Source organism: Chenopodium quinoa, unplaced genomic scaffold (assembly GCF_001683475.1).
Source record: "Chenopodium quinoa cultivar QQ74 unplaced genomic scaffold, ASM168347v1, whole genome shotgun sequence".
NCBI lineage: Eukaryota > Viridiplantae > Streptophyta > Magnoliopsida > Caryophyllales > Amaranthaceae > Chenopodium > Chenopodium quinoa.
Window position 1 is genome coordinate 2,890,061 of NW_018742684.1, and position 25,268 is coordinate 2,915,328.

A 25,268-nucleotide genomic window follows, 5' to 3' on the forward strand; every position below is an offset into this window, starting at 1 on the left:
AACAAAATACCAAAACATGAGATGACAACCATTGAAAAACTAAAATGCTATAGAAAGGCATCTTAAAGCCTTATACCAAGCTCAATCATGTACAAATGTCTTTGAGTGAGGAACCCGAGAGTAGGATCCACATTTTAAAGACCTACAATCAAAGATAAACATCTACAGAGCAGATTTTACAACTAAAAACTAAACTGAGAAATTCCAGTCCTAGCTCCTAACAAAGTAACTATAAATATACAGACTGCCTGTGGACTAATAATCAATCAGTAGCCTTCTTCACTTCCAGAATTGGGTTGAACCTCACAATAGAATGTCTCCTAAAGTTACTTTCCTGTAACAATGGTGGTCAGTTTCATCTCATTAAGACATGGTACAATTGTGCACTGAGAAACAGATAATATACCTCGCAAATTCCTCCGACCTTTGTCATGTGAAACAGAAGGCATCTTGGGAATCACCATCGAACTTTGTAGACCTTCTAATAGCTGCAAATCAATAACTTCAGTTAGCCAAGCAAGTCATATGAAGCTCATGCATATTCACATGCAGCCAGACATAAGTAAGAGAGACTTCCTTATTCAAAGTCAGTGCTCATATTTGGGTGTTGAGCACCATTAAGTAAGATACAAGCCAGCTCAATGATAATGGCTTTACATAATCAGCAAGGAGTATGCCTTTTGGTTCACCACCAACGCAATCCACAAGAAAGGTATGCCCTTTAGTTTGGCTAGTATTGGCCCTCTCATGGACCAATAAAGAGCAAAGAGCAAATTCACTTTTGCTCAATTCCAAGCCTTCCTGAGACCAAATTATCATAAAGAAAAAGTATGCTGAAAGGCAATAGTGCTTATTGGTGTATAAACCTACATACTAGTGAAAAATACCCTACCAAAAGGCTAGGATCTTGTTTTCACTAATGTAAAATCTAATTATAATAAGCAATACAAGAATAACACACCATCCCAGATTTTGATAATAGTATCCAACAAGATGACAGAGGCCAGTAGCAAAGGGAGCTTATGGTAATCAAATATCTAAAAGGTACCTCAATAAAAAATACTCAACAGGTCTGTTAGGCACTTAGGCTCCTCCCCACTAAAAAACATCAATAAACCACCCTTTTAACATTCATAGAGCAAGCAATCAAACACAATGTACCTTAATCGCGCATACCATAAATCCTATACATACCAATGAATCAAAAAGCACAACTGAAGCACACAGCTCAATGAGCGATTGCCCCTAGGTCCTCAAGGCACTGAAGTAAAACAGGGGTACCTCCAAGCTCATTATAAAATACTAAGATTTTTTTTACATGTAATTAAAGTGTCCTATATCTAGTGATATTACAGTGCACAACTTGAAAATATAAGTGGTTTCATTATGATTACACTTAAAATATAAAAAAAAAAAAAAATGTTCCTGAATAACCATGTATGTAACTAGGTTCCATGACTATTATCAATTCCATACACCAAGAGATGAATACTGATTTGACATTAAGGTGACAGAAAATAAATCCAAAGGTACTTAGAAAAGATTACCTCCTAATGGAGACCCTATAGTATAAAGATGCAACAATGAAGGCCAACAATGGGAAAACCCACTAAGACTAATTAGCAGCAACCAAAAACTTTCCAACAGTATGGTATGAATACTATATAGAAACTATATAGAAATCTGAGAAGTCAACAGCTCATGTAACAACTTGAACAAAAAAAAATGGCCACAAAATAGGTAAATACTTTTTCCCTCTTCCTAACCATAAACTAGTCTTAACTTTTGCAGCAATGCACCGAACCCTATTGCAGAAGAGTAACAAGAGATTATAGCAGAAGGCATAAAGACCATGATTTGAAATAATATTCCAGTGACACAGAAAAAAATAAAGAAAGAAGGAAAAAAAGACTTCAGAGAACGTTAGTGAAATATCTTCAGAACTGTTCTACACTTCTCCAAATGTTAGCTTAAACAGCTTATGTCATATTCACACGAGCCTCATTTAGTGCAGAATCAAGTTTGTCTGGATCATAATTTTTCTGGATCTGAAAATTTTGGGCTTCACAATCTGAGACATTATATTTGCTATTGTGCTGCGTAAAGAATATTTTAAAGAAGTTTCGCCAATACTATACCCACAACTGATGCAGAAATAAACACAATTTGCAGAAGTTCAAAACACAAATTTGGAGACATTATCAACGATTCTCCATGGATGCAACTATGCATGTGTAAAAAAATTCTTAGTTTAGAAAACTTACTCTATGTGTTGGCTGGATTCTGCGATTAGATCTACGAGGCTCGGAACCATCCAAGTTTGACTTGTCAGTATTAGCAGAGTAGGCTCTGTCCTCCTCAATTTTACTCAACTTTCCACCAGAAGGCCCTAGTTTTCCTCTATTTAATCTATCAGACTTTGTATTTGATGAAGGGACCTTCTTAGATCCAGTGCTCAGAGAATGAGGAAGTAAAGACGACAAAGGAGCTTCTGATGTATCTTCACAGGCATCTGAGCCATGGTCCATCAACTTTTCCGATGTATTATCATGACCAGCAGAATCCTCCACATCAGTTCCATGATCCATCGAATTCTCAACATCTCGAGTCACTGTAGACCTAAAGTTTTCTTTAAGAGACAGAGTGCGATGAGCTTTACGAGTGCTAGGAACTCTAGACTTTGATTCAACTGTTCGTTTTTCCTTGGAATCATTTCTTGACGGAGCTTTCCATCCCCGTGAAGCTGCTCCCTGCGGTACTAAGTATTTTGTGAACTTGACCGAGTCATTTAATTCAATACTCTTATTGCTTTTAGTTGCAGGAAAATGTTTGCTGACTTCCATGAATTTCCGCTTCTTTCCAGTTGGCTTAGGAACTCCAAAAACTACTCCTCCAGATCCCCCCTTTTGTTGGTTAGTTCTCAAAGGTCGACGTGCAGCACGCTTGCTATCATCATTGGTAGTTTTACCAATGTCAAAAGTTCTCTCACTAGTAGAAAAATTAAAAGATTTTGACAGTTCATGCTTTCCCTGAGCAGAATCCACATTATTTGATTCTTTATCTTTCGCTTTGGTAGTTGATTGAGAGATTTCTAGCTTTTGACGTTTCTCCTGTGGTGTATCACTCTGCACAAAAGTATTAAGGAATCCATCAGAAGAATTTCATTATGATGACAAAAATTCAATCAGAAAATATCACTCAAAAGGAGCTTTATTGACAAATTGATTTTATTCACATATTTGCTTCTGACAACGTACAGGAGAAACTAACAAATGGCGTAAAACAACAGTAAAAAAAACTCTCTAAGGTTTTATTGATTGATAATAAGCAGGAGATTAAAGCTTTTGTAAATGATATTTAAGTTTTCGAGAGGCTTGATCATCTACAAATTTGAAATCTACAATTTAAACAAAATAATCAGATCATTGCTTGACATTATTTCCCTATTCCATAAATTTAGAATTTCTTCCCTAACCCCAACTTATACCCCCCAAACTACTCATAATTAACTTGTAAAGCTACAGTCCTGAGGGAATGAGGTTTAAGATAGCATTAGATACGTTTCCTATAATTGCTAACATCGGGAATTATGATATTAATTCATATGATTACACATGCTTAAGTACATATAGGCAAAAGAGCTATGCTTAGAAAATTCTAGAAATAATACCTGCTCAGAAGCATTTTGTACTCTTGAAGAGGAACATTCAATCCATTTCCCATTTATCCATGAAAGTGATGCTCGTAAATTCCACGCCCTAACAGTTGAAGTCTCTCCTTGGGCTGCAGCAAGTTTAATAGTCAGAATAAGAAATTTCCTTAGAAAAACAAGATAACAATGTAATATAAATACAATTAGAACCTGGAATATGGATTTTTAATGTAGTTTCATCCTTTTCATTTTTTTCAGTCACCACACCTTCCCACCAGCTGAAAAAGGATGGGGGAAAAAAGCATCAGAACCCATCTCGTATTTATTATGGAGAATTGCAGTAACAAAACATAGCACAACGAGTAAACCAACAAAACTTAAACATAAGCTAATAAAGATACGGTACCAGTCATCAATCCACACATCCACTCTATCTCCAACACACCAAGCATAATCTCCAAGAGCAGCTCTGCGTCTCTTTCGTGTTTGTTGATATTGCAAAGCAGTCGAAGGATGGGCAGCACGTATAACAGGTGCTTTATCCCCTTCACTTTCAAGTGGTACCCATTCCCGGAGATTTCCGGAGCCTGAATTAAACAATTCACAGATGAAAATTTACAGTATAACAAAAAACCATATAATATTTCTTAAATAGATGACATCTTAACACCTGAGAGAACAAGGGAATTTTTCAGAAACACAATATAAAAAATATAAAAAGGAATGTAACAGAGAGAAAAGTGGTTTCAAAATTTACTTCAGGAATAATATGGAAATATACGCTATGTTGCTGATACTGCAATAGTATCTTTGCATAGCTATCATGGAAAGAAAGGAGGGAAGGAAAACAGAGGTGAGGTGAAGGAAGCAGTGACCTCGCATTTTCCGTCTAAATCTTTCCAACAATGGAAGTATGAGCCAGGTCCCTATTTAAGGGAATGGAACATGGATCCCCCCAATTCTCTTCCCAACTCCTCCCCCAGCCACCCAAATAAATAAAAAAAATTAAAAAAGGAAAGTCATCGAAACACAGTACCTAGCAACCAATAAAGAGACAGCTATTATCAATCAATCAAACATTAAAGAGAGTTTTTTCACTCTTGTGCAAACATCTTAGGCCCACAAAGACACTCATCTTAAGCAACATCACATCTATCACGCATCAGAGGCAAAGGTTTTAGGTTTGTGCTTGAGTAGTCCTCGTAAATCCCCCCCCCCCCCAAACACACACACACCAATCCACACACATCTCTCTTCCCACTTCTCAAAAAAAGCCCCAAAAATAAGAGCATTTTCTGAAAAGAAATGCAAAATAAAATACAAGATATATGGTTTCGTCTGCCACCCAAATAAAAAAAAAGAAAGAAAGAGCAGCCACATAATTGACAGACTTGTACATGTTAATGCTAAGACTACAATCATAATCAAGCCTCTTGCGCTTGCCTCATTATCTAGTTGCACATGGTAGCCAAATCTTTTAATAGTTGTAGGTACTAGAAGCAACTGTGACCCATACATCAATTCATTCCACATTGGATCTGAACAGGGTAAATATTATTCGGCAAAACATTTCATATTCCAAAGTCAGAAAAGCTCTTATCACTATTGTTTCTGCCAGGGAAAGTAAAAAATGACATAATGCGATACGACATATAGGATATACCTTCCTCAGACAAAAGATCGTTGTAACATACATAAGCTTTTCCTTCTTCTAAACTCAAGACATTTGCAGAGTACCAGGCAGACTTGAGGCCATTTCCAGGCTTAAATACCTTTCAAAAAGGAGAAAAGACAGAAATAAGGTGAGCGCAGAGAGGAAGCTAAAACAAGCCAATAACCCAAAAAATAAATAGTGATACACATAAGTGCAAGTTACCCAAACAACAACAACAACAACAAAAGGGTAATCTAGATTGCTAAAATTCAAAAAGCCACATTCTTAGTAATTTCATGCATATGTAAAAAATGGGTAGCAAAACTCTGATTGATACAAACCTCAACAGAAGAACCCTCCTTGAATTCTTCCCCAGCAAGTGTGCCCACTTCACGCTCATTCTTAAAATTAGTAGTATCCTGGAGAGAACCAGGTTCCGAAGCCACTCTGCCAGATTTTGACGCTTCAGGGATATTACGATTTATCCCAGACCTAAAGTCCATTTTATCCATATGTTTGGAGCCCATGATGCCAACTGATGAGCTCACGCTGACATTCAAGGAGCCATTTAATCCCTCTGTAGAATGTATAGAATTTTCTACAGGACTACTGGCAGGCACATCAGCATTGTTTTCTAAACTAACAGCACCACACTGTTCAGCATTCTCATCACACACTTTTTCCGCCAACACTGCAGAGGGTTGAGATGATTTCCAGCAGCCTTCTGGACCAGCTTCAATCAAGTCGTTCAAAGGCAAAGGCTCGCCCATAGCAACAATTTTCCCAGCTTGGGATACTGCAGTTGCAGCAAGCTCTGCAGCTTTCACTATGGCATCCAAATTTTCAGCTTGTCTTGATGCGGCTGAAGCTGCTTCAACCCTCTTCTTAGCAGCTTCCTTTGCAGCTAGAAGTATTGAACTTGATTGACTACCGACATTATTACTCTTTAAAATGGATGTCGGTGTAGCATTTCCTATATCTTGCAAATCATTAGAAGATTTTCCACAAGACGGCTTCATCCCACCGGTTTTACTGGAAAAAAAAGCCTCATCAGCCATAAGCTTTGCTTGCAGTGCAGCATTACAAGCAATCTTTGCAGCCGCTGCAGCTGCTTTAGCAACTGATGCAGCAGCTGCAATTGCAACTGCTGCCGAAGCTAATTTAACTTCAGCTTCTGAGGCCAATCCAGAGTCCTTCTTCTTAGCCAACTGGCTCCACAGATCTTCGCAGTGACGAATAGCAGCAGCGGAAAGATCTGCAGCATTCTCTGCTTGACTCTTAGCTTCTGCAACCTTACTCAGCGTTTCTTCTGAGCAAGAGACAGCTTTCCCTGTGTCTCCATCAACTTTTTTTAGTGGTTCAATGGAAGAAACTCTAGAAGCATCAACAACATATCTACTTAGAATAGCATCTGAAGGTTGACAAGCAGGAGGTGGAACACCTATAGATGAGGATGGAAAAGTAGCCACGTCTGAAATTACCACTCCTGTTTGAGCCTCAGAGACTGAGGAGACCTGGCCAGGATCAGAACCAGGAGCCTTTTTCCTCTTCCTAGGCTTTGAATCTACAATATGCTGTTCAGCTGAGGGTATTATCTTTGGATCTTGAAGTGCCGCCATTCCTCCCAATAAAGGGCTGGAACTCACATTTTGAACAGCAGTACTAGAAGTTGTATGCTTCGCACTAGAAGTTAACACCGCTGAAGTATCATTGACGGGAGTTAATTTCACTGTTTCAGTCATAGTCACCGGATGAAATCGAACACTTGAACTGAAGGCAGCAGTTTGTGGAGAAGCCATCCAGGGAGCAGGGAAGCATGTCTGAGGTGGCCAAGCTGTATGACCAACATAATTTCTTAGCGGTGGAGTCTGAAAAGAATGCACAGGTGTAACTGATTGCTGAAAATCCACAACAGGGCCTTTAGTCATAGCATTTGACATCAAACTATCACGGGTTGGTGTTGAAATGTTCCAAAGCGGTGATGATAAAGGAATCATTGGACTAACAGCCGCTGCAGGGGTGTCTTTGTTGGTGCCTCTACTCACAGGTGTAGCTAGCACTTTGCTTGAATGTGAGCCTTGCTTAACACCATCTGAGGCCCTAGGACCTAAGGTGCTTTATATTAGCACTAGCAAAAAAGAGGATGAACTCAAAAATACAAGAATTAGAAAGCATTAACTCTAAATGCTGTACCTGACGGTGAACGGGAAGGTGTTTCAGCAGCACTGGAACTAGATTTTTGATTTCGAACCCTTTCAACAGCACCTCGCCAAATTGGTTCCCAAGAATTATGTGCTCCCTCTAAAAGAGATACATTAAAACAGACATGTCAGAAGCCACTATAAATTTTGTCGACTCAAACAGCTATACTATGTTTTTATGATAACCTACCAGTCGGTCCAAAAGCAGAACTCATACAGGCCTCATCAGGAGCAGTCCCTTGACTGCAAAAACCAAATTAACCATATTATTTCAGAAAACAGGTGGTAATAAAAGTTTATTTCATCAGAAAGAACTGTTATTAGATGGACAGAATAAATAGCCTCCAATATTCAAAGCCCCAAGCATGGCCATAAATCAACATCAAGCATAGATGAAATATATAAGGAAAAGGGGAAGAAAGAGAAAGAACCAACATTAGAGATCCATAAACAAATATCTGTGCGCGCAACTGAACTTGTTGCATGTCTGTGAAAGACTGTCGAAATGAAGCTGATGGAGAGGTAGTATTGTTTAAAGCTGCAGTATTCAAATCTGGTAAACTTGATGTAGGGACAGCAACCACCCCAGAAGGTTTTTTGCTACTTCCTTCAATAATCCCATAGGCTTGCATTTGCCCAAACTGAGCAAGTGGACTGCTGATAGGTGGGCTCAACTGCATATTGGAAACTTTGTCCGTTTTCATAGATGCATTATCCTGAATAGGACCCTTCAATTGATTCCCCTTCTTAGAATTCTCTTTGGCAGTTCCTTTTGCAGATCCTCGACGTCCTTTACGTTCAGATGTGCCTCTAGAGCCCCCAGGTCCACTTTCTCCATCAGATACTCGAGCATTGTGGCGAGGAGTTTTTTGTAGCGTTGTTCTTTCAGTCTTACCTTTGCCAGAAGGTGCAGTCTCCTCAACAACCTTAAAGAAAATTATATAAGCAAATAGGTAAGCAGTTTCACGTTTAAATAAATAATAATAAATAATATAAAATAATAAAAAAAAAATTTAAAAAAAGAGAGAAGAAAAGAAAACATGTACCTTTCAAGGATTCTACAAAATGACCTTTTATAAAGTTATTTTGCTCTAAAAAGAACACTTAAACAAACTCACTCTTCCTAAAGAAGCTGAAATTGAAAGTATGGCAATCCAATAGATACACTTGGAAAATAAAAGATGCCATGGTATTACCTTGCGTTTCTCAACATCAGGGAATGGAGACCAATTCTTTGCAGGTTCTTTCTCGGTCATATCTGGCAATACATTGACTTTAAATGTGAAGCTGCTATCTTCTACCAATAGATCTTTTCTATTTGGGTCCTCAGAAGAAGATTGAATATCTTTGACAACCTCATCAGAGATATGACTCCTACCTTCCTCGTGATTATCCTTCTCCATTTGAGAAGGCTCACTTGAGCTGATGATGGTCGGAGAACCACAGGAAGTCTTATCAAATTCTGTGCAGAAAGAATTCATATTTAAAAAAAATATACAAGAAATTCAATTTTCTTGTAGAAACTGTAAAAGGCATTTGGTTATCCATAGTAGGTGTACATTCAGATTTTCAGAACATGATAAGGACATTAAGAGGGGCTTAAGCAACAAGGAGTAAGGACAACAGGCAAAACGTGTCCAAGAGTTTAAGGCACAGGCGCACAGCAAGGTACACATAAAACAGTCTTCGACACAATAAACTTCAGGAAAACAATAAATAAACTAAAAAAAATCACATGCTAGGTAAATATACTAAAAAGGTCACAAAATTTTCTAATAGTCTATCAATATTATACAATACTACCACCGTTTCTTTTTAGTTGACACGTATTCCTTTTTAGGAAGTTTTTTTTTAGTTGACATGTTTCTTTTTGGGGTAACTTTTTTACCTTGATTTACAAGCTACCCCACTTGCTTTTTCATTCTCTCTCACTCTCTCCTCTCCTTAATATATGTGCCTAAATCAAACGCGTCAACTAAATAGAAACGGAGGAAGTATAAGATAAGAACACGACTTTAGTATATTAAAAAGAAAAAAAGACAATCAATTGTCACCCAAAATATACAAAGGCTCTGAGCACAATGGGGCAACATGTGTGTGCTTCATCAAAAAATTAAATATTCTAATTAAAAAATTAGTATTTGTGCGCCGCAGAGCGCCTAAGCACGCCTCATCTAAATCACCTCGCCTAGAATAAAATAGAGATGCATAGCCCACATCCCCCCACGCCACAGCGTCTAGGCATGCCATTAATACACTGGTTGCACCTGGAAATCACCCTATGTGCTGCCGCGTATTATCTGTGAGCTTAGTTTAACAATAATCAACACTTTTTTTAGTGTGCGGTTGGATGTGCAAATCAATTATTCAAGGTCCAATGTCCAAAGCTTACAAACTTTCACATAATTACCTCACTGAAGGAAGATACTGCCAGAAAAATTGTAATGTATAATTGCCCTGTACTCAACAAGAATCTTAGTATCCATACCCCAACTAATGAGGTTTGAAAGACGAAAGGCTCCTACTAATGCATTTATTTTTTGGGAGATTATCTTTGGTGCTCACGTATTATTTAATTTTCTCTTTGGTGAACAACAAATAATTCAAATATCTTTGGTAATCATGAACTATTATTTTATATTAACAATAGCATTAGTGAAATATTTTGGTTAAAATATTTAACTTAAACATACTTTATAAAAGGTTAAATAATTAATTGGTTGTAGGGGGGAGAAGTGGTGGGTTATTTTTAAATTATTTAATTATTAAACCAAAATACCTACGTGTTATAGAAGTTACTAAAAGTACTCCATAGTAATAATACTACATACAAAGAGAAATTAAGCATATAAATAATAAAAAAATTATGAGAAAAAACACTTATAATTTTGTTATAAAACACATAAAACTAAAATATAAAATTAATGCGCGACAACCGCAATGCAGTCCACGACGCGACTGTTTCCGCAATCGCGACCGAAACCACATTTTCAAACCATGGTTTAGGTCCATCCCAAGGCTGCTATATAACTGGAGTGCAGTGAAAGTACAAATATAAGGCAGCCAATTCCTCTCCTTATTTTTTATAAATGAGAACTAAGGGGTGTACTATTTTGGCACTTGGTTCTTTCAGGACTGGACTTTGTTTACCAATATATACCTACCTTTTGATGTTGCAACATGGGGGAGATGCACACATATTAGAGGGACAACGTGATGAGGAGAGGCAGAGTGAGATATTTGTTGGGGGGGGGGGATGAGGAGAGAGAGAACCAAAATCCAAAGGAAGTAACTTTGAAACTATTTTAAATTTACCAAATTCCCTAAAAAAATAAAATAATAATAAGGTACTGCTACTTATAAAAGTTATAATGATCTGAGGGAGTATTCATTAAATTTTTTATGTATCACAGATAATACCCATTTGTTCCAAATAATAAGAAATGGAGGTATTATATAGAGACACAAAACAAGGCATGACCCCAAAGTGAGTATAAATTTAAAGGAAGATCTCAGAGTATCTTAAAGCAATGACTCCCTTTAAAAAAAATAAAAAAAATAAAAAAAAAACAATCAATGTAACATGTAAAATATCAGAATGTTTTAACTAAATTCACATAGGGAAAGGGTCAAGACCAAAAATGTGACAGGATAAAATTAGCTTAAAACTAAAGGAAAAAGAACGAGTACAATTGAAAATCGGCAGCATTACAAGCACTATAAAGTAGCATGAGTACGCATAAAAAAATTCCAAAGCCTTTGCCATATCACCTGTCAAGGCATTTGAAAGAGAACACAAGAAATTTATACTCAACGGAATTCTAAATGCACGATCATATCCTCATCATTTAAGGTTTGTTTACATATACATCCCACAAACAAACCCAATGTAACACTTATTCATCGAAATGAAGTGTTAGTCAAGATTGTTGAAGGATGCTGTCAAAAAATTTCCTTTTTTTCCTAATACCAACCAAATATGGCCATATGCTATAACATAAAATGGAAAAAGCTCGAAAGGAACCAGCAAAATAAGTAAACAAGACTACTCTGCAAGGAAAATGACGGAATAAAGAGGAAGTAACATAATAAAAAAATTAAAAAAAAAAAACATACATACCTGAATTCGGTGCAGATTCCCTTTCTTCCTCCTTAGACATTGCTTTCACATGATTTTCACCACTGACCAAATGAGCATCAGCACTTTCCTTCAAACTTGACTTCGTATTGCTGTCAGATATAGCCTGCATATGATCTGAGTACAAGCAATTCATAGCTTCTGCTGATGAATGTTCAATGCTGCAGACATCATCAATTTTATCCACAGGTTGCAGGGACTTTGCAGCCATTTCAGAATTTCCATCAGCCACTCTAACTTCAACCTTAGAAGTGCTATCAGCTTCAGCTCCTATATTTGTATCATTAGACTCCTTCGTTCCAGCTTCTTCACAATCATTGGCTGAATGGTATAATCCAACTGCTGTAGGCTCCCTTTGTCCAATTTCAGGGCAATCATCTAGTGCAGTTAAAGCACTGGTTGTTGCGAGAGGAGATATACTTTTTGCTGAATCAAATGAGCTTAAGTTAGCGTATGAAACTGTTTAGCAACATAATCAATAGCAATTCATCATACAAATATCGCCAAAACACTTGTTAAAAATGTTGAAATACAATAGTGTCAGCACATAGTATCATACACTCTGTGTAGTACCTGATTCCGGTTCGCCAGAAATCTGAGGCTGAAAATTATGAATGGCATTATTACTTTCAATCCCTTCACCAATTTCAAGAGATTGAGTTCTCTGATCGATATTCAGAGTTCCAGCATTCCCAGATTCAATATTTCCAAGCTCAGTAGACACTTCTTTATCTGCCTCTTTTGTTTTACAACTATCCTTCTCACTTTCAGAAAAATTAACTTGCCTACTAACATCCTGAATCCCTTGAATGAAAACATCCTTACCGTGAGAACATACAATAGCAGCAGATTCCTCTCCAGTGCCTACACACTCACTATGACATCCTTCAACATCTTCTGTATGCTTGAGATCAGCAGCATAAGACAAAACTGCCACAGTAGATGGATTACCAAGATCAGCTTCACCAATAAAATCTGTTTTTTTCACTGAAACTCCATTGTTATCATTGGAAAGCAAATGCATCCCAGACATACTCTCATGATTCATTGGTAATGCTGACACAATTTCCTTGTCATTGTCATTTTTGTGAGGCAAGTGAACAGTAACATCCATATCTTGCTCAGTACTTGCACAATGTCCAGAATGTAAGCTGCCTGACTCAGCAGGATGCAGGGTAAAATCCATCGATGACCGACCCTGTTGATCGTCAAATGGCTCTTTGGCCTCTTTACTTGCAATAAAAATATCTTCACGCCTCGAAGTCTGATTTGAAGTGGAAGAGTTTTCATCATCTCCTTCCGAAGATTTCAGCTCAGACTCTCCTTTAACTGAGTTATTTGTAGAATCTCGAGAAAAATGATGGCTTGCCTCCTTATAGTCCCTTCCAGAATCTGAAGTCAAACTAGGAGAGTTGCTCACAGTAATTCTAGCGACACCTGCCTTTTCTTCCAAAATAGCAGTGTCTTCTAGTGCAGTCATGCTGGAAATCTGACTTTCATGTCCATCATTACTGCAGCTTTCATGAGAAGCATTAGGCTTTACTTGTTGAGGGGTTTTTGAGGTGCCTAGAATCCCAACATTGGGAGCGAAATTATTGCCTTCATCTACCAAATTCAAAGAATCTCCTACGGCCCCAGAGTTCATAGTCTTCTCAACAGATATTTGGGATTCTTTTAATTTTTCACCAGCACATAAATCATGAAAAGAATGCACAACTTCATTTGTTGATGTTCTACCATTGTCACACATAGCACTTTGATTGACATTACTAGAATCGCCACATGCAGATTCGATCTTTGCATGTGTAGCTGAAGGGTTTTCCAACTGCCTTACCATATGCCTTTCGGAAGCAGGAGAATCTTCAAGAACATCACCAGGCCTTAATGCAGTATCAGGGTTTACAACACATGCATCATTGCTTTCTTTTAGTGTAGTACCTGTTTCCCCATGTTTACTCGGAATACCTTGATCGTGAGTGGCATCCGATTCTGGTAAAATCGATGCCCCAGGCATCATCTCTTCCTGACCAACAGATTTTAAAAGCATTTCAACAGATTCTGATGATGTTGCCTCAGACCAAACATTATTTCGTCTAGATAAAGAGCATGAATCAGCTGGAGTTGAATTGAACTCCATTCCATTACTGTCTCGGGAGAAATCTTCTATCCACTGGTTATCTTCTTGACTTTGGATACCCAAAAAAACCTCAGTTTCAACTAGACTATCAAATCTCAAATGTCCTTGGAGGCTGTCATCAAAATCAAACTTTGGAAAATCATATGGTCTTAATGTGGAAGATCTAGATCTACCTTCACCAGCTAACTGAAGATTATGGCGCGAAGTATCATTGTCATCATAATCCATTGGCATATCCCTGGTATCACAGAAACTGTGAGGGACAATACCACAGAAGATTGACTAATCCACTAAAGATCCAAGCATACATATTGAAATCAAAAGGAAAAGCATGTGCAAGCCACATCAAAACAGAAAATAAGACATAATTTAAAAGTCTATAAATCATGTAAGCCCACATGAAGACTTCATAGCAGTTAACATTTTTCTCATTGCACTAACTTCAATCCAGGTATTCACACAAATTTTAAAAAACACAGTTAATAAATGGAATTAGATCTAATACTTATTAAATAAATTTATTTAGATTTAAACTGCCTATGCTTGGTCCCACTGTGTAATCACAACCTTTAGAGAAAGAGCAACCAGGACATCTCAAAGAAAATTGGGCCCAATTAAAGAGTCAATAGATAATCTGCATATCTGAAATTTCCTTAATTTGGGTTTGATCACTCTCTAAACCTTGTGGGTGTTAGGTGGTAGTAGAACGTTTCCTTAATTTGGCTTTGATCACTCTCTAAACCTTGTGGGTGTTAGGTGGAAGTAGAAAGTTACACTTCCCTTGAATTTGTAATTTCATTGATTTTCAATTCCTAGTAAGTGATCAAAATTGTTTGATTGGCCATACAAACATGAAAGTCCCATGGGAAGTTCTACTTACTAGGTGAGGCTAGGTAAGCCGTAAGCTACTTCTCCTATTTTGTGGGAAGTAGAATTTCCTAGAAAATTCCATGCTAGTACCAATCTAACAACTTCTTGAACCTTGATTTCCTAAAAATTTGTACTTCTCGTGCATTAGACAAGCAATAACCTTATCTACAGACAATAAAACTGCCAGCTTTTACAGCAATAAAAATGCCAGCATTTCTCAGTAATCATCATAAGGAAACAACATAACAAGCCAATATGATTGTTTCTCCTAGTAATTTAATCAAGGATACACCTCAAAGACTTTTGACGTATGCTACACACCTGCCCTTGAATCCTCGCTTACAAACCAAACAATAACTATGGTAATGGGGTTAAGAAAGGGGGAACTTTGTTTAGCTCCTAAAATTAAAAGAGACAAGGGTCGGTCTAGCCAAGCTCTAGCTCATTGGTACTAGCGGCCCAAAAATAATACAGATAATAATGAAAGTGATGTTTTAATGAAAAACTTCTCATTTTCTTTAAGCTACTTTTATGAAGATAACAAAGAGACTGATCTAGCAGACTAGCACCTGTAATTTAATCCTACGCTTTTAAAATTGCCTTTTAGATTAAATAAAATTCCTAATTCAAAGTTCTCACCTATCCCTTCAAACTGTGGGATTCCTTAATCAGAACTTCAGACCATCACTCGCACTTAAGGGTAACATACTATTCAGTCTTTGAGCAAATTAAACAAGGTGTTTATTAATTATTACCACGTATAAAAAGGTACTCCATACAAAACAAAGAGCACACAGTGTCTTCAAAACAGCAGCCAAAATTAATATTACCGCGATAGAAGATATATATCCAAATCCAACGCAATCAAGGTTCTCATGTATTGACTCGAATGGTAACTATCATATAAATTCAACATACTATACTAAAATTTATAGCATTAAGAATAGCAGACACATATTAAGGAAAACTACCTTCCCTTTTAAAAAAAATCAATGACGAACCTATTTAGGACTATCTTCCTAAATACGCAAACCAAAGCACTACATGTGAATTTGGGCACTCGGCACACCAAAAGAAAACTCCCCAATTTGGTCTATAAATGTACAATTCATCAAATATCTAAGGAGGGAGCTCCAATTAATCTCCGAGATTAACATTCTAAGTTAATCTCCTCTCACAACTTTATGCATATGTTTTCCTGCCACTTTACTATTTCACTTTTATTATTTTAAAAAAAAAAAGTAAAATAATATATTGTGAGAGGAGATTAACTTTTCATGTCAATATCAGATATTAACTTGAATTCTTCCATATCTAAGAATGCAACATATATCTGCAATTCATCTAAATATCTAAGAATGCAACATATAACTTGAATCAAACCCGAAACGAAAACTTTTAAGATTAATTAATTACCAAACTCGATCAAAGCGAATTTTAAAACAACCACCCTTTTCCAACCTAATCCCAATTCATTAGTTAGTAATTATACACTACACTAGTAACAGGAGCACTAGCAGCAGTGTAGTGTAGGCACTCAGGACAACCATATTCGACGAAAAAGACGGCATTTTTCATCAAAAAAACCACCATTTGAAAGTGAGAAGTGCAATTAATCCCAGCAAAATTAGCGTACGCATAAAAAGGAGAAATGAACAGTACCATAACATATAAGGCAGTAGAGACGCTACCTCCCTCCATTCGGCGACGAAATCCAACCCGTTGAATTCAAAACTCTGCTAATCGAACGAACATCAGCCAAAACCCTTGAAACAAACAATCAACAAAAACAAAAATTCTAGGGTTAGCCGCAAAAACTACCAAACTCAAACTCAATCTACAAATCACAAAGAAACAAATTTCATAAATTTAGTAAATTAGAAACCCTAATTCAGTCACCGGAGTAGTAGAAGCTTCCGGTTAGCGGCGGCGAAGACGGCGGAGCTCCGGCAAAGTCGAGGAGAGAGAAAGTGAGAGTGTGAGAGGGGAGGAGAGAGAAAATTTGGTGAGTCGTTTTCGATGGGAAATGTTAAAATGAGAAAAAAGGAGGGAGAAAAGAGGAAATAAAATGAGTGAATAATATAGAATTTGAAAAAAGTGAGGAAAATTTGGAAATGATCTAACGGTGGAGAGTTGAAGAGAATAGGACACGTGTAAGGGTGTGGATTGTCGGATGGGAAGAGTGAGGAAAAGCAACTGGGTTAACTTTGATGAACATGGCGGTGACGGAGTTTGTGTGAAAGACAATAAGAGAGTGATGTGGTGGAGTGTTTTGATTGGGCAGTGAGGGGAGTTTGGTGACATGGGATGTGAGTTTAGGGTTTAAGTTTCTCCGTAGGTTTTAGTAGTGTAGTGACTGTCTGTGTCTTGTTGATTCTTGAGTTATCCTATAGGGGGTGTCACATGATGAGCACGTGGTTGAGGATTGGTGGATGGATCACGCAAGTTTTTGCCTCCTAGTACACCTTTTTAAGGTTTTAGGGAGTCTTTTCAATCCTTTATTTTCTTTAAAAAATACGAGTAATTTTAAAAATCTTAATCGAAATTATTAAGTAAGAAAAATTAAATTAGGATAAATGTCGGCCTAATTGTAAACATAAAAGAGAAGATTAATTTATAAATTTATAAATTTTAATTTTTTAACACTTTATCCATACCGCTTTTAAATGCACCTCTTAAAATTCTACCATTATACGTGTGCTAGTAGTAGTTATTTATTGTATAATGAAGCGGCAATTTGATAAAGAAGTGTAAAATCTAATTAAATTACAAGTTATTATAGAACATATGAATTCAATCTATTCACCGTGATAATTTTAATTATTTTAGTGATTGTACCTTGTAGTGTACAGTCAATTAAAAATGAGCTACTTAATTTTACTCATTTTCCGCAAAAGGAAATCTATTACGCACACTTGTTTCTTTTAACTTAAGGGTCTGTTTATATTTACTGAACTGGCCTGAAATGAAATGAAATGATTGGAGCTGAATTGAACTGAGCTGAGCTGAAATGAATATTTTATGAGTGATGGAAATTAGGAACTAAACTGATTAGAGCTGAACTGAACTAAAACTGAACTGATTGAAGCTGAACTGAACAAAAACTAAACTAAAATGAAGTAAATGTGAACAAGCCTACTAAACTGATTGAAGCTGAACTGAACAAAAATTGGAGCTGAATTGAACTGAGCTGAGCTGAAATGAATATTTCAATCAATTCACGACGATATTTTTAATTATACACACGATTGTATAATATCTACAGTCAATTATCAGATTTTACCATTTTCTACAAAATAAGCTACTTAATTTTAATCATTTTCTGCAAAAGAAAATTTGTTACATCCACTTGTTTCATTTAACTTTTCTTACTTACAAACGAAGTAACAAATTTATCAAAGTAATTGAAAACAATAGCAAATTTGATTTGCTTAGCTTGTTTGAGCAGTTGAACATGGACAACTACCAAAATACTAGATACAATTGGATGTATATGGAAAAATAGGAAAATATTGATTAGCTAGTATCTATGATAACCTCACATATTTACTAGTATCTTCGATAAACTTACGTATTTACTAGTGTATTGTATATCAATAAAATACATCAGCGTGTATATGATCTCCTCAATATTTTTCTGTCAAAGTTTATTCCCTCTTTTTTTTTTTTTTTTTTTTTTTTTTTTTTTTTTTGTCAATTTTATTAGTAGAAAACTATAAATTATTCAATACATTACAATAATTTCCTTCCTATTTGGCTAATATATTGTTACACATATACATTGACCTAGAATATATTATTTCAATATTTTCTCTTTTTTTTCCCTTTGTCAATTATTATTATAAATCATTATTATTCAATGCATTACAATTAATTACTTTAATTCCTAATTGGCTAACATATATTATTACATATACATTGAACTGAAATACATTATTTTTTTTAAAAAAATCTTTGCTAATTATTATGTTAGTGGAAAATATTCAATAAATTACCGTAGTTTCCTTCCTATTTGGCTAATATATTTATTATTACATACTGAGTATATATTATTGAACTAAAGACTATTATATATACATCATATCTTACATAATAGGTATTTGCAATTTAAAAAGGATAAACTTATATAAGGTAATATCAAAACACAATATATTAAAATAAAATATCCTCAGACCATTACATGTATTTGAGAGTGAAGGATTTTCTTACAAAAAAAAAAGTGAGGGATAGCTCAAGTGGTTAGAGCTTCCCTCCCAATTTCAAAAGATCCTGGAATTGATTCTCACCCACGCCCTTGTGACTCTCTAAACACCAAAAAAAAAACAAAAAAAAAATTACATGTATTTAAACTTAATTTATCATCGAGTAATTGACAGCTAAATATAGAAAATGGTATTTCTCCATATCCATAATATTTTATCAAAATCAGAAATGAAAATCAATACTCCGTACCTTTTTTTTTAATAAAAACAAAGAAAATAAAATTAAATTCATTGGGGTGTATTCAATTCACCAAATTTTCAAGGGTTCGTGGTCCTTTGCTTAGGGTTCGTGGTACTCGCTTCGATTTTGTGCTCAATTTTCCTAGTTTTTTTCATTGATCTTGGTTCTCTGAGAGTGGTGATTTGGATGGCGGATGATTTGATATAAGATTGGGAGAAATTCCAATTAACAGAAGCAGAAAACTCAATAATTGGGGAATCGCTGGATGTAGAAGACGATGTCGAGTCAAGTACTCATATTCAATTGGCTCTGGTGGGAAAACTTCTTACAGTGAAACCTTTTAACATAGAAGCAATGAAGAAAACCCTTACGAATGTGTGGAGATTAGAGGATAACATGGTTATACGAACAATTGACAAAAACCTATTCATATTTCAATTCGTGACTGATGAGGATAAAAACAGAATCTTGGATGGTATGCCTTGGTCTTTTGATGGGAAATTGCTTCTATTGAAAGAACTACAGGGGGATGAACAACCTTCTGAAGTAGTGTTCGATCGTACGCCTATGTGGGTTCGCCTTTTCGATGTGTCGTTTAACAAAAGGAACTGTAACGTACTGCGTGAGATTGGTGATGCTCTGGGTGGCTTTGTTGGTATGGATGAGTCGAATCCTCTCATGTGGGGAGAGTTTCTGAGAATTAAGGCAATGGTGGATGTGAGTAAGCCTTTACGGCGTGGTTTGTTTGTATCAGTTGTGGTTGCAAAGCCCAAATGGGTTGATATCAAATATGAACGCCTGGCCGATTTTTGTTTTTATTGTGGAGTGCTTGATCATACTGACAGAGAATGCGTTAAAAAGGAGGAAGATGGGGATAGTGGGGAGGAGGTAGTGTATCAATATGGGCCGTGGCTGAGGTCGTCTCCTCTAAAAACATCAAAAAATGCTGCTAGTGCTCTGGAGATGGAGAAAAAGTTTGTGGAGAAATTAAGAAGTGGCAACAGAGGATCTTCTTTGCACTATAATGAATAATGATCCTAGAGCTGTGAAGTTGGGGCCTGTAGGAGTGGCACGTAAACTCAAATTTGCTACGCCAAGTCCTAGTGGAAAGGGGTCTCCCCCTAAGAGGAGGGAAGTTCAATTAACAGTGATGTTGGATGAAAACTCCAACAAATTAGTTTACAGACCAAAGTCGGTAGTGAATGAGAATGACAAGAACATGTGTTCTGATGATGAGGGTGGTGTTGAGTCGGTTGGCTGGCAGTCGAATGAGGCGCGTGGTGTAAGGGAGGTGAACCAAGATGGGGTAGATAAGAGGGGTATGTGTAGAGTGGAAGAAGTAAGGGACCATAATGATAACAATGTTGATTTTATCAGGGGGGAAATTACTAGTAATTTAATAGGAGATAATGAGGGTGTATTAGTGCATGATGTGGGATCTGAAACACAAAAGGGGGAGAGGGGTTGGAAGAGAATTGCTAGGAGGAATGATATTATTATGAAGGATAAAATGGATCATGTATCAGGTAATCTGGTAGGGAGGGGGAGTGGTAATCTGAAAAGATGCCTCGACTCTTCTATTGGCTGTGATGCAGGAGGGGAAGGTGAGAAGGAGGTGAAGAAAATTAAAGGTGTGAAACAAAGCAGCGCTGGTCTGAACTTTTCTCAAGTAGAGGGTCTTGGGTCGAACCAAGCCCTCGAAAAACAATGAAAACCTTAAGCTGGAACGTTATGGGCTTGGCAACCCATGGACGGTTAGAACTCTCTGCGACATTTGTTGGAAAGAGAGGCCAAACATTGTCTTCCTTTCAGAGACAAAAGTACATAGCAGTATTTTGGAGAGAATTAAAACTCGATGTGGTTTTGAGAATGGAATTTGCTTGAGTAGTGATGGGAGGTCGGGTGGCATGGGGTTTTGGTGGCGTGACATTAATGTCAGTTTGATCTCATTCTCTAAACATCATGTTGCAGCTAATATTCTTAATGGGGAGGGCACTGTCTTGTGGAGGGCTCTAGGCATATACGGGTGGCCGGAAAGGGAGAATAAATTTAGAACATGGGAGATGATGGTGAATTTACACTCTTTGGGGTCATCGCCGTGTTTGATGTTTGGTGACTTCAACGAAATTGTTAGTAATAATGAAAAGGAGGGGGGTGCTACTCGTAGTGAACGTTGCAAGGACGGTTTTAGGGAGGCAATTGATCAATGTTGTCTTCGGGATTTGGGCTATTCGGGGTATAAATTTACTTGGCAGAGAGGTAATACGCTTGAAACAATAATTTGCGAAAGACTCGATAGATTCTTAGCTGAGGACGGATGGTGTAACTTGATGCCAACTTTTAAGGTGAAGCACCTACCTTTCCAGAACTCTGATCATGCGCCCATCCTGTTAGAAGCTGGAAACTACTTTGAAAGGGGAAAGAAGGGAAAACTCTTTCGTTTCGAGGCCATGTGGTTATCAAGGGAGGAGTGTAGTGAGGTTGTTGCAAATGCGTGGAGGAAAGAGGTTGGGGTTGATCCTCATATGCGCATATTGAATTGTTCCAGGGACCTAACGAAGTGGGCAGATACTACTTTTGGCTCGCTAAAGAAGAAAATTCGCAAAGTTGAAGCTGAACTTGGGGAGGCTCAATCTGGCAGGATGGATACTCAAACTATGCATAAATGTGTCGGTTTATCTGCTGAACTTGATGAACTGAGGCGACTAGAAGAGTCTTACTGGTTTGCAAGATCAAGGGCTAATGATTTACGGGATGGTGGCCAAAATACGTCCTATTTTCACAGAAAGGCGAACCAGAGGAAAAAAAGGAATTATGTTAATGGACTCTATGATAAGCATGATGTATGGCAGGAGGAACAAGAGAAGTTGCATGACATTGTCTCGGATTATTTCTCTGATTTATTCGAGACGGAGAATCCATCACTTTACGATGAAGCTTTGGCGGGTCTTGAGACTAAAGTATCGGAGGTGTCGAATGCTAGACTGGAAGCCGAGCCAAGTGATGAGGAGATAAAAATAGCCCTGTTTCAAATGCATCCGAACAAATCACCCGGTCCGGACGGTATGCATGCATTATTCTTTCAGAAATTTTAACATATTGTAGGCCCTGATATTATATTGTTTGTGAAAAAATGGTGGAGAGGTGGGGTTGATTTGTCAGAAATAAATAAAACATGCATTGTTCTTATTCCGAAATGTGATGAGCCTAAAAAGATGAAAGATTTTAGACCGATTAGCTGATGTAATGTGCTATATAAGATAATATCAAAGACACTAGCAAACAAAATAAAACCTTTGTTGAATGATATTGTGTCAGTTAATCAAAGTGCTTTTGTCCCGGGGCGTCTTATTACGGATAATGCATTGGTTGCTTTTGAAAATTTTCATGCTATGAAAAAAAAGGGTGAAGGGAGAGATGGATCAATTGCTCTGAAGCTTGACATGAGTAAAGCTTATGACATAGTCGAATGGATTTTTTTGGAGAAAGTGATGTTGAAGCTCGGGTTTTTTGACTCTTGGATTAGTAAAATAATGGAATGTCTTGCTATTGTCTCATTTTCTTTTAAGGTGAATGGTGTAATAGCAGGTGACGTTCATCCGACGAGAGGACTCAGACAAGGGGATCCAATTTCCCCGTACTTGTTTTTACTATGTGCTGATGCTTTTTCATCTTTGTTATCCCGTGCTGCGAGGGATAAAAAAATAAAAGGAGCTAGGGTCTGTTATGGAGCTCCGAGGGTTTCTCATCTTTTCTTTGCCGATGATAGCCTTCTATTTGCTAAAGCTACTATGCAGGAGTGCTCTATTGTTGCTGATATAATCAGTTGTTATGAAAAGGCGTCTGGTCAGAAAGTTAATTTTGACAAGACAGAGGTAACGTTTAGCAAATGTGTTCCGGTTGATCGGAGAAGGGAGATTACTGAAACTTTGGGTGTAAGGGAGGTTGATAGACATGAGAAATATCTGGGTTTACCAACTGTTATCGGTAAATCAAAAAAAGTTGTCTTTGGGTGCCTTAAGGAGCGGATCTGGAAGAAATTAAATGGGTGGAAGGAGAAATTGCTATCTAGACCGAGAAAGGAAGTGCTTATCAAATCGGTCGCTCAAGCCATTCCTACATATATGATGAGTGTTTTTAGGATCCCGGATGGACTTCTAGATGAAATTCACACCCTCTTTTGTCGGTTTTGGTGGGGGTCTAGGGAGGATACGAAGAAACTTCATTGGCAGAGTTGGGAGAAGTTGTGTCTTCCGAAGGCAATGGGGGGAATAGGGTTTAGGGATTTAAAGTGTTTCAATCAGGCTTTATTGGCAAACACAGGCTTGGAGGTTGCTAATGAATGAGAATACGTTGCTGCATCACACTTTAAAGGCTAGATACTATAAGCATTCGAATGTTTTGGATGCTAATAGGGGGTATAATCCGAGCTTCTCATGGAGAAGTATTTGGGGAGCCAAATCTCTGCTGCGTGATGGTCTGGTATGGAGGGTTGGCAATGGCCACAATGTAAAAGTTTGGTCAGACCCGTGGATCATTAATGACCAGAAGGTTATTTTTCCTAACCCGAGTACTACAAGCAACATGGATATGATGGTGAGCGAGCTGATTTCAGAATATAATGGGGAGTGGAATAGAGACTTGATAAGCAGTATGTTCCCTGCAAATGTGTGTACTGCAATTTTATCTACTCCGTTATCTAGCAGAATGCCTGTTGATATGCTATACTGGTCTCGAACAAAAAATGGAATTTTTTCCGTTAGATCTTGCTACTGGTTGGCCCGCTGTAAAGGGGATGTTAATTTGGAGAGTGAAGCTGCTAATGATGACGCGAGCTTGTGGAAAGGAATTTGGCAGTTAGATTGCCCTCCGAAATTAAAACACTTCATTTGGAGCTCTTGTATGGGTAATTTGGCTGTCAAAGAAAGGCTGCTACATAGACATGTAACTCTTGAAGCAACGTGTCAGGTATGTGGGCATGGTGTTGAGTCCATTATTCACTCCCTTTTCCACTATCAGGCTGCAACGAAAATATGGAAACATGGTGATTTGGTGAGTCCGTTAGAAGGGGCTCCTGTTGACTCTTTTAAGGAGAGGTGGAGGTGGCTTGCTCATAAATTGAATGCAAAGGACTTGATCACTATGGGGGCTCTGATGTGGGCAGCCTGGTTCTGCAGAAACAAGTATGTTTTCTGCAATGAAAGACCATGTGCTATGCGTGTTGCTGCGGGTTTTGTTGGGCTGGTGGATGAGTATAGGGGGTATGCAAGACGCGTTATATGTGCGCCTGCAATGCAGAGGGCTAATGTGGTGAGTAATGCTGCTGCTTGGATTAGACCATCTGTTGGGGTGGTAAAAGTCAATGTTGATGCTCATGTGCGTAGGGGAAGACAAGTGGGACTTGGTGTTGTTTTAAGGGATGAGAATGGTGTGGTCTTATTAACAGGAACTCGTCGAATTCCTTGTACATCTCCTGATATTGCAGAAGGGTTGGCTGTGAGGTATGGGATCACATTGGCTAGAAGATTTGGGTTTCGCAATCTGGCAGTTGAGAGTGACGCAGCGAATACTATCCAAGGCATCCATGGCAAGACGGTTGGATGGACTCCAATACAGCTTATTTACGAAGATGTTAGACTAGACAACTTGTGTTTTGATTCATGTAGTTTTTCTCATGTTAGACGAGCGTGTAATACGGTTGCCCATTGTATTGCTAGATGGGATACCGGAGTGTGTGATGAACTTATTTGTACGGGACCTTTCCCTCAAAGTATTACTACTTTGGCGGAAATTGATTTAACATAATAATATGCTCGTCCAACCTTTTCCTAAAAAAAAAAAAAAAAAAAAAAAAATTCACCAAATTTTCACTTATTAAACATCTTTCTCCTGATTTGTTGCTCTTCGTTCGTAAATTTTACTTATAACATATTTACAGAGTACTTGTTATGGCATTTAGGGGTAAAAATAACTATGCTAATCAACATTGGAAAGATTATTACATGTAAAAATAAACTCATGACTAACATTAGTAATATACAATTTTCATGTAGTGGTTTACATTGTTCTTGCTAGACAGCCAATACCACCTTTTTTCCCCCCTTTATTTTTTTTAAAAAAATTTATTTATTTTTTTTTAAAAAAGTATAAAACATGTACATGAACTGTAAGTC

The 25,268-nt window shown here is 37.4% G+C and overlaps 1 protein-coding gene across 3 annotated transcripts; it reads right to left on the minus strand.

Moving 5' to 3' along the window:
• Window positions 1–22: 22 nt before the first annotated feature.
• LOC110722805 lies at window positions 23–16,709 on the minus strand. 3 transcript variants are annotated; one of them, XM_021902103.1, is made up of 16 exons: window positions 16,552–16,709; window positions 16,315–16,418; window positions 12,219–14,020; window positions 11,628–12,071; window positions 8,704–8,969; window positions 7,943–8,433; window positions 7,698–7,750; window positions 7,500–7,607; window positions 5,648–7,413; window positions 5,316–5,424; window positions 4,059–4,239; window positions 3,863–3,930; window positions 3,671–3,783; window positions 2,265–3,125; window positions 407–488; window positions 23–334 (listed from the first exon to the last, which is right to left on the minus strand). In XM_021902103.1, the coding sequence occupies exons 2-16, from the start codon at window positions 16,320–16,322 to the stop codon at window positions 327–329; spliced, it is 6,360 nt and encodes a 2,119-aa protein (XP_021757795.1). In that variant the 5' UTR covers window positions 16,323–16,418; window positions 16,552–16,709; the 3' UTR covers window positions 23–326. The 3 variants fall into 3 exon arrangements, with proteins under 3 accessions (XP_021757795.1, XP_021757797.1, XP_021757796.1); XM_021902105.1 differs by having other exon boundaries at window positions 16,344–16,418; window positions 16,538–16,709; XM_021902104.1 differs by having other exon boundaries at window positions 16,538–16,709.
• Window positions 16,710–25,268: the final 8,559 nt, after the last annotated feature.

What these genes read in the sequence shown, in the direction of transcription:
- LOC110722805 (XM_021902103.1), bottom strand. An exon ending in GGAATCTGCACCGAATTCAG is followed by an intron (nt 8,970 to 11,627) that starts GTATGTATGTTT and finishes CTTTCTGCACAG; the next exon opens with AATTTGATAAGACTTCCTGT. An exon ending in AGGAGGGTTCTTCTGTTGAG is followed by an intron (nt 5,425 to 5,647) that starts GTTTGTATCAAT and finishes CCTTTTTGAAAG; the next exon opens with GTATTTAAGCCTGGAAATGG.